Source organism: Nyctereutes procyonoides, unplaced genomic scaffold (assembly GCF_905146905.1).
Source record: "Nyctereutes procyonoides isolate TBG_1078 unplaced genomic scaffold, NYPRO_anot_genome, whole genome shotgun sequence".
NCBI classification, from domain to species: Eukaryota; Metazoa; Chordata; class Mammalia; order Carnivora; family Canidae; genus Nyctereutes; species Nyctereutes procyonoides.
The window spans coordinates 6,175,514-6,190,371 of NW_026575141.1; the positions used below are offsets into that span (position 1 = coordinate 6,175,514).

Below are 14,858 nucleotides of genomic sequence, written 5' to 3' on the forward strand. Positions count from 1 at the left end.
TTTGTTCTCTGTATTGAAGAGTCTGTTGTGTTGTTTTTTGTTCTTTTTCTTTTATCTTAAATTCCACATATGAATGAGATCATATGGTATGTGTCTTTCTCTGAGTGGCTTATTTCTTTAGCATTATACTCTCTAGCTCCACCCATGTTGTTTCCACTGGCAAGATTTCATTCTTCCTTATGGCTGAATAGTATTCCAGTGTGTGTGTGTTACCACTTTTTTATCCATTCATCTGTGGATGGACACCTGGGTTGCTTACATATATCTTGACTATTGCAAATAATGCTGCAGTAAACATAGGGGTGCATATATCTTTTTGAATTAGTGTTTTCGTTCTCTTTGGGTAAACACCTGGCAGCATAATGACTCTTCAATACAGAGAACAAAGTGGTGGCTGCCAGAAACAGGTGGGAGGTGGAATGGGAGATAGAGATGGTGGGGATTAAGGATATACTTAACTTGACGAGCACTGAGCAATGCACAGAATTGCTGAATCATTATATTATACACCTGAAACTACATTAAATTATACTTGAATTAAAAAAATAACAACATAGAGCCAAATTGTTGGTACAGAAGCAGCTTAATGGTTTCTCAACTGAGACACATTTTTCTGAACTCTGACATTATGGAGTCCAAAGCACCTCCAGAGTAACTATAACTTGGTATGCAAACAAGAGTGTCTAGACTGAAAAAACCATTCACTCCTCTGACAGAAGAGGACTGGAAGAGGGGTGGGGGGAGGGGAGAAAGCCAAAAAGCTTTAACAGTGAGGAGGCAGCACCACAACATGATCTGCGAAGGCAAGACAGAGCCTGGCCCAAATGGAGGGAGGAACCCTGGATGTTTTCCTAAAGAAAATACTGAGCTGTTAGTTTAATACACATTGAAAGGAATAGCAAAGGGCTGGGATAACTTCCTTCTCCTCCACCAGAAGTAAGAAACAAATAAAATAAACTGCTTTAAGTGATGTGAAGTCTCCCTCTTCTTAAAGCACAAACTGGCTTAGTACTCCTGACTGTCCCAATGGCCAAAACCAGCAAATGGAGCCGGCTGCCAGTTCTCCCACGCAGAACACAGTGTGCTCACTCACAGCAGCTGCACGAAGAGGTAAAAAGAAAGAGGGTCCAATAAGAACAGGGAGGACAGTACAGATTGTACCCCCACCCATAGGGACAAGCTTCTAACCAGAGTGCGGGAGCAGGTAGGCTGCAAAGGGAGCCCTGGGCATGCAGCACATCAGCAGCCCTTCCGCAGAGATCCACCTACAGTCTTCTGCATGGCAGTGTTTCTAAAACAAGCCCCTCCAGCTGGATAAGCAGATGCTAAAGGCAGCTCCATATGAATAAGAATGTGGCTTTCTCCTAATTCCGGACCACCTTACAAAAGACAACTGCACATAAAAAAGTCAAACCTTCCTACTAGCCTCCCTAGTAATGAAGAGAAAAATTCCTACAAATGGAATGGCTACAGACTCAGAGTCAAGTGTTAGTGTTCTGCCCATCCTCCGGTCCCAAATTATGAACCAGAGTAAAAGACAGCCAGTGAGAATGAAATGAGCCATTACCCAACAAACATGTGAGTATCAACTATGGGAAGGGAGCTAGCAACAGATGTAAAGAAATGAGGAATCTACTTGACCCAGAAAACCCAAACTTGGTAGGGAAGGGGGGGTGAGGGCGGGGAGGGAAGGGAAAAAGCATTTTAAAGCAGAAACTAGAAACCACAGGCATCCATTTTGTGGGTTATCCAAAAATTAGCAGGACAGTAGAAGGACCCAAATTCTGGGACCAATGTCTGAACACAAAGATGCAGCGGATACCCACATAAAGAGGATATTTCCACTTAGCCTCCTAAGGACCCAATATAGTGAAACAAGGATGAAGGAGAGCATATCAACTGGCTTCTCTCTCTACAGAGATCCTCCTGTGAAACAGCAGTGCACCATGGTGGCAACCAACATATCACTGAACCAGGCAAAGGTCTTTGCCATTTGCAGCCAAAACCAGACTGCTCTCACATTAAATGGTGAAATGAAGGCCTATGAAATGTGAACAATCCATAAAGTGTGGCCAGAGATTTTCAAAGAGCAAGCCGAAATAAAAAGTGACATCAAAAATATGCCTAAGCAATAGACCTGTCATTTACTAGGAAAAAAAGCAAGCATCTGTGTCCTTCAGCTTCCCCTTCTAGTCTCCCTACTGAAAAGCCTTTTCCAAAGCAGTGGCACGAAATGATGCTTCTTCCTCCACAATCTATCATCTGGTCTGAAGTCCACCTTGTGATCATAACACACACCAACTGGTCAGGATTAGAGATTCAGTTTCTAAAATTATAAACACTTTCCTAATAAAAATAACTTCCCAGATCCATAATACCTAGAATACATGAGGATCTTAAATATTTGGTTTTTGAGCCAAATCAAATTTTCCCAGTAAAAAGCTAATTAGCCCACCAAGGAATGAAACCTATAGCCCTGGCCTGAAGAGGTAGAAAGCACTGATGACTGTACTAAACTTGCTTTGAATGTAAATGCTATGCAAAAAAAAAAAAAGGCAATTTGTCTAAACACATGTAGGTAGCTCGGCAATCAGTATCTCATAAATAAAAAGAGAAAGATGAAGGGAAAGCTCTCTAATTGATTTTAAAATTAGTTCCAAGCAAAGAAATAATCTGACAGCCAACAAGGTCGACAACAGTTAAAAAAAAAAAAAATTACATAGCTCTTGGGGAAAAAGTATATCTAAAAACTCCAATGACTCAAGACACCTGGACTGCCATGGAGGAAGGATATTTGGGAAAGCCTGAATAAGAGTAGAGGTGTTAAGAGAAAGTCAATTGGGGAAGGAATGCAACATCACTTAAAATCCTGAAATTAACCCCTCTGGTGGACTGAACCCAATTCACATTGTGCTAATGGAATGCCATTATGAGGAAAACCAAGCTCAGAGAGGGGCAGGACTAAACAATCTACCTGCAGCAACTAGATTAAAACATGGGAGTGGGGAAGAGGAAGTGTCTACAAAAAAGGAAGCCAGGTGTGGCCTGGTCATCAAAACAAGCAATCCAAGATGTCTGGGTGGCTCAGTGGTTAAGCATCTGCCTTCAGCTCAGAGTGTGATCCTGGGGTCCAGGATCAAGTCCCACTTTGGGCTCCTGCGGTGAGCCTGCTTCTCCCTCTGCCTGTGTCTCCGCCTGCCTTTCTCTCTCTCCGTATCTCATGAATAAATAAATAAAATCTTAAAAAAAAAAGGGGGGGGGGCAATAAATTAGGAAGGAGAAAAAACAGGAGCGTAAAATCCCTCCCAGGACTGTTCAATACCAGGATGCACTGTCTCAAGTTGGAATGATAATCAACAGTCAAGGAAATGAGCAATGGATTGGGTAAAAATTCAATCCATACTCAAAAAGCAATCTATGCGTTGGGTCTTAAGCTGCAGTATATATTTTGACATAAACATTTACTAAATGCCTACTGTAGTCACAGCACTCTGAAAGATTCTGAAAGAGGGGATATGAGGCTGAGAAAACTATTTCCACTCCTGTCCACAGTGGAGTTTAGGCTTCATAATGGAAAGCAGGTGGACATCAATAAACAGTATAGGATGATACAGAGAAGGGAAAGACTATGTGTGTGGAAATCTCAGGCCTAAAGGAGCTGTCCTGAAGTAGGGCAAGAAATGTGGTTACCTCAGCACAGCAGCTATAGTAAATGGACACAGGACAGTAAATATGATGGTGCTGTCAACTCTGGAAACAACAAAGAATTACTGCAGCTCACAGGACTGAAAAGAGGCAAGAAATATGAACACACTAGCACTCAGAAGATTTAGATAAACTGAAAATATAGAACTGTGTAATAGTGATGATTAAATGAAGAGAGAAGAAAGAGAGGAAGATGGATTCAAAGAAGTAAATGCACATTATTCGGGGAAGGATAAGCACCAGGCCCCATGAGATTGTTAAAATTCCACAAAAATTATTGGAAAGGGATAGGCAAAATCATGAGAAAAGGGAAGCATTAACTTAAAAAAAAAAAGAAAATATAATTTGTTAATAGGGAAAAGAAAGTAAATCAAAGGGAAATAGGCAATTGCTGTCTTTTCCCAGTTATAATTCACTTACAGAGATCAGTGGAACGTACATTTTTAAGGAACCCTGCTATCCACCCAGATACCAAATGTCTTGACCTCACAAAGAGTCAGGCTTGGCCTCCAGTGCCCTCCCCAGCAGAGGAACAGGAATTAATCTTTTAAAAATGACACAGTACCTACATCCTGAATCTTAAATAGATGAGCTAAGACCCACCCACAGTCTCTGAATGGTAAATTTTTTTCAGTCTTCTAACAAAGGAGGTTTCAAGTGTTCTTCTCAAAAATGCCCAGATCAAACAAATCGGAAACTGGTACAGAATGCCTCTGCCAGCGCTCTGACATATTCTACGTCTTTTGATCACATTGCTGCAGTCCCCAAGTCTCTCCATTGGAAACCAGTGAAATGCTATATCCATTTCAAAGAGCTTTTGCTTTTCTCCAAGGTCCTTAATGCCAAGCTGGAGTCCTGCTCTAATTTGCTATTTGCCTTATGCTCCCAGTCCCAAGCGCGAGATCACAGTCAGTGGGTTTATCGGTTTGCCCCGGCTTCACTTAGGGACTGTGGTCCCACAGCTCTCTGCTGGCAGGTATCGCAGTAGCGGCGGCGTCTGCCTTAGGGTCCAGAGGGACCAGTCATCTGGCTTTCAGAAATCTCAACTGAAGGGAATAGGTTGAGAACCGCTTTTAATCGTGCCTAAATGGCAAAGCACCCTGGGGCCCTGTACAACAAATGGAGTTATTAGCACCCGAAACTGCCCTGCCTCTGAGAAAAAGCCCTTAGGAATCCCAGGGTATCACTAACAGGGCCTACCTGCAGATTGTCTGCCATGACTGCCTACAGAGGAGACCCTGTGGGGTCAAGCCTGGGAAACAAACACCATCCCCTCAAAAGGCAGCAAGGACACCAGGAGATTAGGCAGATTATGGCTTGAACAAAACTGATCCTCTGGTGCCCATATCTGAATATTTAGAGGCCTGCTGTGAAAGAACATTTATGTGTTAAATAAGTTCCACAGGGATAAAGGTGAAAGTGAAAGACAGTATGATGGAATCAAATATAAGCTGAAAGCGCGGGGCTGCAAGGTCAGGGGAAAGGCTCCACATTCAGGTTTCCAGACTTCCCAGAGGCCCAAGCTGAAGGGGTGTGTGTGTGTGTGTGTGTGTGTGTGTGTATCTCTCCAAAGGGCAGAGAGGGAGAGTGATGGTAGGGATGGAGAGAGAAAGAGGTGGGGGGTGGGGAGGAGGGAGGAGGGAGGAGGGTGGGGGAGGGGAGGGAGGCTCTAAGGATAAGAGTTTGAGGAAGAAAGCCCTGCAACTGAAAGCAAACTTTCCACGCTTAACACCTGCGAGTTGGGTAAATTCTGTACCTTTTTCAAGATAAATACCAGCTCTGTATCTTTATCCACTACAACAGCACTGCACAGGCAGAACCAAGAGTAAATCAGATCTTTCATCAGATACCAGAGAGTCTGCATGTCCTTTGTCATTAACACTACAAGTGTGACCTGAAGCCACAGCAGCTCTAGGCATAGAGCACTAGGTTTCCCAGTCTCAGGTGAAAGCCAAACCCTCCCTGGGAAGTCCTGAGACTGCACAATATGTCCTTTTCTCTAAGGCAGTAGCTCAGAAAACCCACAACCCTTCTCCAACACTCAGCACGTGTTTCTTCGTGGCAAACAACCATCTCAAACAAACTACAGTATACCTTTAGAGAAACCCCGATACACATTCAGGTCTTCAGGAATACACACATCAGTGTCCAAAATGGCACTCAGCCTGCAGGAGTTAAGATCTCCAAGGAAATGACACTGCATTCACCCTGAATAATCCAGAAGCCAAGATACCACAGAAACAGAATCAACAGCATCAGACATCCAACTGTAATCATCTTTGAGGAAAGTATTACACACCCTTGCTTTTAAGTCTCTGTCACACTTTCCAGCAACAAATCCAGTTCTAACCAAAATCTGAGAGTAATGGCTACCCCTGAATTCCTGGATATTATTGGACAGCAAATGCCTAGGGATGAAAACAGCTCCTTTGATCATGCTGTTATGTCCAGAGTCATTCCTCTGGCTGCATTACAAAGTAACCAAAGGAAAAAAAAGGGGGGGGGGTGGGGATAGAAGTATACAGTTAGCCTTGAGCAAAAAAACCTCCTTGCCTTCATGTATAATTTAAGAGAAGATAACTTGTTCTGTGTTCAAAAAAGGAAAACCCAATTTGCCCGACTATCCCCACAATGTAGTTATGTCTCAGAAGATCTATATAAGTTAATGACAGATTATTAAGAGTTTTTAGGGTTTGGTTAAGATAAACATTAAAAGAATCTCCCCTTCCTTACCTGAAGGGCAAACCCCATTGGGTGGTCATCTGGGAGCCCATAGGGAGGCCTAGCCCGCAGCAGGAGTCACACCCGCCATCTGCCTGCCCTTGAGGGAGCTCATGCAAAGACTTTTCCCTTCCCTCTTCACCTACTCCTCTAGTTCCTTAACCTGCACCTTCTCCCTCTCTGCTCCAATACCATAAACTGTCAGATTACCTTTTCCCCCATTTCAAAGTCAATGATCCCCAGCCAGAAGCAGAAGGCAATCTGTGTCTCACGCAAGGCCATCTACAGTCCATCCGTCATCTCCAAACAATCCTCAAGCACCCCACATCTCTGCAACTATAAGACCATTCTAATTCCTGAAACACATCCAACCTTCTCACTGGAGATTATAATCAGTCCTGTTCTAGCTATGACAGCCACATATTCTTATGCACAAGGGCACTGGCCAAGGGGACAGAGGCTGAATGGAGCTGAAATTCAGCTGCCATTCTGCTTGCCAAGCCACATGCCCTGACAAGAAGCTGTCCGGAAGAAGGGGCACCCCTCTATAATTTGCACAAGGGAACAACATGGCTAACAGAGGCCCCAGCCTCAACATTTATGCCTTGAGTATTTAACTGGACTCCCACTGTAGCTACAAGAATGGTTTTTTAATATTCCTTACTATTTACAGACCAAAGATTCCAAGGAGATGCCTACTTTCCCAGTCCTTACATACATATAGTTATGGCCTCACTGGGGTGATTCCCCAGGTGATTTTTATTCCTACCCCCATATTGTAAATCTCTGATAATTTAAAGGTAAGCATAGAGCAGAGGTCTGGGGAATTCTTTAAGCAGAAAGGCAAACACTTCAAATCCTGTGTAGAGACTGCTAGAGCAACATCCCAAATCCTCCTCCAGTACTCCATTTGCCCTTCGGTCCTTGGTCAACAGGGGTTCAGCAAAAGAAAAACCACAACTCCTTCCTGCAGATGAGTTTTCATCTAGTACAATCTTCTCTTATAAATGCAAATTACTTTCATGTTTTGTAAATGCAAGCCACCAACACAAGAGTACTCAAATCCAAACATGCCATTCCCTAGTTTAAAATTCTTCACACAAAAATCTGAAAGTATAGCAACGTTTTCCGCATGTGGCCCCTGCCTAACTCCCAAGACCATTTCTCAGTACTCTCTAGCATAACTACCCTCTATTCCCAGTCACACAAAATACCCAATAGTCTCTGAGTATCCTGAAATGTTCACAAGACATGCATGATCTGGCCCTGCCTATGTTTTGACCCACACAGGTATCATACCACTCATGTACTACCCATAATGGCCAACCATTACCTCTTCCCAAATTCACTCAACTCTTGTCATTACTGCTTTCTCAGTTAGAAACAGTCTACTCACAACATTTTACCTAGCTCAATCCCAGTCACCCTCGAGTCTTTGGTTGGTATATAGTAAGGAATATTAAACACTTCCTCCAAGAAGCTTTCCCAGATTATACGTTCTTGTAAACTAAATTTTTTTTTCCATAGAATTTCACATAAAATTACTTGTGTATTTCCCCTACTTGGTTTTAAAGTTTCATGACGATGATTCCATGTAAGTTTATTCCCTGCTGCATTCCCAGGATACCACCTGGTGCAAAGTGGATGCCCAGTAACACTTATCAATGATGACAAACCCAAACATTCATTTTAATTTCTATAACTATGCTGTCCATTACAGAAGCCATTACCAACAGATGGCTGCTGAGCTCTAGAAATATATGAGAACGGGGGCACCTGGGTGGCTTAGTGAGTTAAGTGTCTGCCTTCCTCTCAGGTCATGAACCCAGCATCCTGGAACTGAGCTCTGAGACAGGCTCCCTGATTAGCAGAAGCCTGTTTCTCCCTCAGCTGCTCCCCCTGCTTATGCTTGTTCCATCTCTCTCTCTCTCTCTCTCTCTCTCTCTCTCTCTCTCTCTCTCAGGCCAGAAGGCCAGCACACATCAGAACAAACTGAATTATGTTCCAAGTATAAAACATATACTACATTGCAAAGACTTAGTTTAAAAAAAAATCAAATTAAGTAAAACATCTCATTAACTCTTTACATTCATTAAGTATTGAAATGAGGGGCAACTGGGTCACTCAACTGGTTGACCATCCAATTCTTGATTTTGGTTCAGATCATGATCTCAGGGTCATAGAGATCAAGTCCTGCTTTAGGCTCCACATTCAGTGAGGTGTTGGCTTGAGATTCTCTCTCTCCCCCTCTGCCCCTCTCCCAATCTGTGCAGGTGCACATGTGGGCATGCTAAGATAAATAAATAAATCTTTAAAAAAAATGTTGAAATAAAACGTTTTGGATATATATATATATATATATATATATATATATAATACTAAAAACATCAATTTCAATGCAACTACTAGACAAATTTAAATAACCAATATAGCTCATATTAATGGTTTGCATTATAGATGTATGGAGCAGTGCTGGTCTAGAGTGCCCTTTCTTCCATCTGCTAACTTCTCACCAGTCAACACTAGTCGTTCCTAGGGAGACTTCCCTGAGTGCACACTGAAACTGGGTTCTTCACAGCACCCTCCATCATTGTACTCAAAGATCATTATGTTAACTTATGTGACTGCCTCCTTAAAATCTTTCAAAAGAATTTAATGAAGAAATAAAAATCATTACTTCAATTAAGTCTTATTATAGACTCTTTGACATGAGCCTTACTTCCTTAAAATGGAGTAAGATCTCAGAAGTGAACAGAAGTTAAAAATAAAAAGTGATAGCCTACCATGGTAAAGAATAAGGAATTCGAGATCTCTGGGTGGCACAGCGGTTTAACGCCTGCCTTTGGCCCGGGGCACAATCCTGGGGTCCTGGGATCGAGTCCCACGTCAGGCTCCCTGCATGGAGCCTGCTTCTCCCTCTGCCTGTGTCTCTGCACCTCTCTCTCTCTGTCTCTCATGAATAAATAAAATCTTCAAAAAAAAAAAAAAAAGAATAAGGAATTCCATAAACAAGATCCTGCCTAACCTAGGGAATATATTCCAACAACTCCCCATTATCTACTAGGCTAAGAGAAAAATCCATCCGTTACCCCTGAGGAGTTCCAAAGCATCCTAGGAAAACTAAAAATTCTCAGTAGTAGTACCTACTACTCCAGAAAACCTGCTATCACCCTACCTAAGCTACAACATCCCCACCTCCCTAAAACCTGCTTGAAATTCAGCTACATAGTCTTCATTAACATAATGCTTTGGCCAATGATGCAGGCACAAAAATTAACGTTCAAGAATTTCAAAGTTGTGGTTGCTGTGGGAACGTTAATTCCAACTGCACGGCACAGATGCAAATTGTGGAGTACTCCCAATACTGATAAAATTGGAGATGTCTATTTACTCTGTGCAATGAGGCACAGCTACAGTTACTGAGAGAACCTTATTTTGGCATTTCTAGGCTTTCCTGCATTTAAATTCTCAACCTTACCACAATACCATTTGCTGCATTAAACTGCCTCCTCTGTGTGTGTGTGTGTGGGGGGGGGGGGGGGTGGTAAAAAGAGAGAACTGATTGGCCAGACATTCAAAGAACCCATCCTGTATATGTTTCTTATGCATGATTTGATTCAAAAGACAATCATGATATTTTTACTTTACTCTTTGGGCTGTCTGTAAACTCTCATGCAAATGAAAATAGGGCATGAATTTCAACTTGTAAATGCACCAAGACATGTGTACGTGCAAAACATCAGAAAAGAACATTTCTTGTCTTTAGAACTACAAAGGGGATAAATTAAAGCACAGAGCACTAATGTCAACCATGCTGTGTTTAATTTCTGAAAACTGGCCAAATCTGCCTGTGGCACTGGCACTCAGTTACACACTGTAGTTATCAGAGAGTAAAAATAAGAGTTGGAAAGAGGTCTGTAAAAACAAGATACAATCAAACAAATTCAAGAAACACTTCAATCCCTATCCCCAACTTTTCGTAAACATGGAAAGAAAATTTAAAAGACAACTGCCAGCCCAGGTAGCTCAGCGGTTTAGCGCCGCCTTCGGCCCAGGGGGTGATCCTGGAGACCCGGGATCGAGTCCCACATCGGGCTCCCTGCAGGGAGCCTGCTTCTCCTTCTGCCTGTGTCTCTGCCTCTCTCTCTCACTCTCTCTCAAGAATAAATAAATAAATAAATATAAACAAATAAAAGACAACTGCCTGCAAACTACCAACTCTTATAGTTTTCATCTTAAGCATTTCTCAAAATTGATATATCCCAATCATATATGTTGGTTGAGCAAGCACCTTTGCGGCCAAAAGATCCAACAAATAGCAAAAAACAGTGTAACTAATAATCATTTACCACTCACAGATTAAGCAGGTGACTCCAGAGAATATATATACCAAGATCCATTTCTTCCTTGAACAAAACATATGCAACTTTCAAATCAAAATGAATGGGCCTTATAATCATGCACCTGAGATACAGACCTCCTCTCTTTATTCTCAGAGAAGTAAAATCCTGTTATAAATAAAACTTAACCACTGCCTCACATATCTCAACCCTAACTCTCTCAAACCCCTTAGGGAGGAATGCCAGTAATGCCCACCCAAAATGAAGCAGAGCAGTGTATGTGGTCCAGGAGAAACTGATGTCTACCCAATGACAGTGAGGCTACAGACGTTAATAAATATTTTGGAGATATAAAATATTGTCATTTAGCATTCTCACATATATGTACCATGTTTGAGTATTTTCCAGCATCTTTCCCTTTGGTTTTTGAAAAGAGGCTCCATTGCCTCCCTATTCTCACCTGTGTGTTCTCCCCTTCCAGCCTCGGTGGTCGGATACTGGACAGGTGGATGGTCTTGTAATCACCAGAGTTCAGTTTCACAACAATGGCATCTGCATTCAGCACCTGCATCACCTGTGGGCAAAAGGCAAAAATACTTAAACCTGCTCCAATGGCCCAGATCTCACAGCACACATGCTAAGGAGTAAGGCCCACCATAGTCACAGGGAGGAATGTCAGATCTATAGCCATTTGAGGGTAGATCCAATATCATCCTTCAAGGTGTAACTATGTTAGATAAAATAATGCTAGAATTATCAGTCCTCTAAAGACCATATTGTGATTTCTCAATGAGGCAGAATCTGTATCATTCATAAAAGTGATCTTTTTTATCTTTTGCCCTGACCAAGACTTGTGGTTAACTACAAAGCTTACTGGAAATCTAGTCTATACATGTTATTCAAGATATTCTTTGAAACAAATTCTAAACTAAAATCAAAATCCCTATTTCAATGTTAATCTAGGAAAAGAGGTAAGGGCTGGATTAGAAGACATTAGCACTGGATAAGAACCAAAATATGATGTCCCTAAAGAGCAGAAAAAAATCAAAGACAAGTGAAGGGCAAAAAGAACTGTCACCACAGTGTGGGGAAAGGAGAGGCTCAGCTGTTCACCTCACAGTAAACGTTTCAAAATGCTAAGACATTACTTCAACTACTCTGAAAGCCAACTTTTCAGAATACTACCATAGACAACTTTGTTTTAGACCACAATATCAGTAACATTGGAGCACAATCTCAGCTAAAAAAGATTAACTTCTACTGTTGAGAAACCTACAAGGATACCTACTCCAAGGACAAAAGCACAAATATTCCTCTGTGGAGGTTATTAGAACATTCCACCAGGGTGTAAAGAATGAAATTGCATTGAAACCAGCCTAGGACTACATCAGGGTTTTAACTAGAACCCATAATTCAGCTAGCAGTCTACAGTTCACCTGATTATAGTCAGAGCCTATTGTTACAAAGCTGTTTGGGATTTTTATTTTTTGGTGGGGTTTTTGTTTTTTGGGTGGGGTTTTTGTTTTTTTTACACAAGTAATACTTTTCTACAAGGCAGCTATTGACTACAAATCACTGTCACCATCCACTTCGTCTGCAGAATCAAAACCAACTCTGCCAGGTTTCAATCAGGCTCCATCAGGAGCCAACAGGCAGCTAAACAAACTACAGGGTAAGCTGCCACAGTGAGGGAAGACTCGCAAAATTTCCCTCCTCTTTTATGCAACAAACAAAAGGAGCTAGACTTTCCTTTGCTATGGTGGATATCACACTGATAAGTATCCTAAAAGAGTCCTCTCTATTCCATGGAAGGCTTCACATCTTTTAAAACAGAATACAACCATTTACTTGCAGACTCCTCCAAAAATGGCTATTCTCTACCTTTTCCAAAGAACAAGCCAACCACATACCAAAAAGGGTAAAGACTGATTTAAGGGGCAATGTGAAAGAAGAGCAAAAACCAAAAGGAAGTGAGAAATTATACATGATAGGAAATAGAAGGGAAAAAAAGGCCATCAGACAGAATGAATGGGAAAAAAAAAAAAAAAAAGATGACGGTTAGAATCAAACTGTAGTCCATGGAAGGCTGACTATGGCTGGCAGATGTGGTAAAACCCAGGGATTTATTCCCAAGTAATGGGAAGCACGTTTAGGGAAAAACAGGCCAGTGACCAGCAGAATAATAAAGGTCTGAGAAAGAATGGTGTAAATTAAGAGAGCGGGTATTTTCAAATATCTAAGATTAACTTGCAAACCTCAACACAGCAAAAGATCGTCTCAAATAACCATAGCCATTCTGCTTTAACCTTTTGACAGATCTGAGAATCACAAAAGCTAAACACAAAGGCAACAAGAACCCAAAATTTGCCTGGCCAGAAAAAAGTCCAAGGGCAATCAAAAGCATGATTTGTGGTCACCCGAGGACCACAAGGTCAGGGCTGGTTACCTGGGTATGGGTGGTACCAAAGTTTAACAGACCCTCCAAATCAAAGAACAATCACGCAGAACTTAAAAACAGCCCAAAAGGTATCACCAAAACTACAGATTCACCAACTGAAAGAAAAACAGTACATCTTGTTCTCATTACCATCTAGACACATTAACACCAAGCAAAAATGCCCTTCACAATAGAATCTTCCTCCCACTCCCTAAAGATACCAGTAGTGGCTTGGACAACTGACCAAGAAAAAGACCACAGCTAATGATTCTCTACCCTTCAAAATCCCACATTTGGGTAAAAGGAGAAGTATCATAAAACGGATGACAAAACTTTTGTGGGGTAAAGTATCCATGATACATGTGATTCTGCTATCCAGCCTTCAAACCAGAGAAGAAAAATTCCACAAAGCCATACCAAGCAAAACAGCTATTACAGCAAATCAATACTGCTCCTCCTTCAAAAGTACAAGACTATCATCTTGAATGCACACATCTCACAGAATTCCTAAATCTCAGTGACAGAGCTACACATTCCTCTCACACCAAAACTAACTATTATTAAATTATCAAATGCCAAAAACAGAGAAATTCCCGTGATCAAGACATGAGAAATACCTAGACAGTTTTCACTCCCTCATCATGCTCAGAGGAATAAAACCAGGGAAAGCATTGTAGTGCTCACACCTTCACCCCCTGATTACAGAATGTGAAGATCTAAGCATACCCCTGTGACAAGTTACTGGTATTCGTCACCCCTTAGAATGTGTTAGCAGTAGCAGCAAATGGATTCTTAGAGCTGTAAATTTCAGGCCTCAGCAGCAGACTTTCTGCTCGGCATCTCCCTGATTAGAAACCTCCTCTTCAGGAACTGCACTCTGATGTTGGCAACCTAACAAGGCTCGGCTTTCTGAAGAAGAGGTGTATAGTGAGTGCATGTGTGTGTGTCCATGTGTGTATTTAAGTGGGGTTTACGACTTTTATTCCTCTTTAAATTGTGTCATTACTGTCCAGAGAACAAGCAAGCAGCTCCTGCACAGACACGGAAGAAGCAATAAAATGGTGGTTACAGTCACGTACTGTGCAATAAGTAAAATGAAGAGTGGATTACTGTTCAAAGCCTGCTCATCAGCACTGCTGCAGACCACATTTATAACTGTGATATTTCGTATGGTGCTTTCACCAGGGTAAGTCTATGTATGCCTGCATCACTCACTCTCTCCACAAGCTATGAATCCCCTAATCACTCCACCCCTATACACACCTACCAAACCACATACTTCAGGATATAATCTAAGAGGCAGGGGCTTCTGCACCACAAAATTCACTAGCTGGACTCAAAATACAAGCCCTAAATCCAATTTCTCCATTTCTTGAAGCCCAATTGTAAAAGGAAAAATGAGTGGCTTAATGATGATGAGCGTAAGCGAAGGGCTGCCACAAGTCAAGAGAACTGCAGAGGTCTGTCAGGGGCAAGGGACAGTCATTCCCATCCTTGGCCTGCTGCCACACTCTCCATCTGCAGAGCCTGTCCATAGTGCTCACCAGGAGGCCAAAGGCTGCTACTGCTCAGCTTCCTAAACCCCTGCAGCATATATAAAACGAGCAAAAAGAGCCACCAACAGTTTCCTGAGCTACAGAGATCCTCAGAATAGC

General features: G+C 41.9%; 1 protein-coding gene across 1 annotated transcript in view; it reads right to left on the bottom strand.

The window, feature by feature from the left end:
- The window catches only part of SND1 (staphylococcal nuclease and tudor domain containing 1), a 418,777-nt gene that overhangs the window by 345,087 nt on the left and 58,832 nt on the right, over positions 1 to 14,858 (bottom strand). The window contains exon 10 of the mRNA XM_055307416.1: positions 11,227 to 11,340. Coding sequence (XP_055163391.1) covers positions 11,227 to 11,340 — 114 coding nt within the window. The remainder of the gene's footprint in view (positions 1 to 11,226; positions 11,341 to 14,858) is intronic.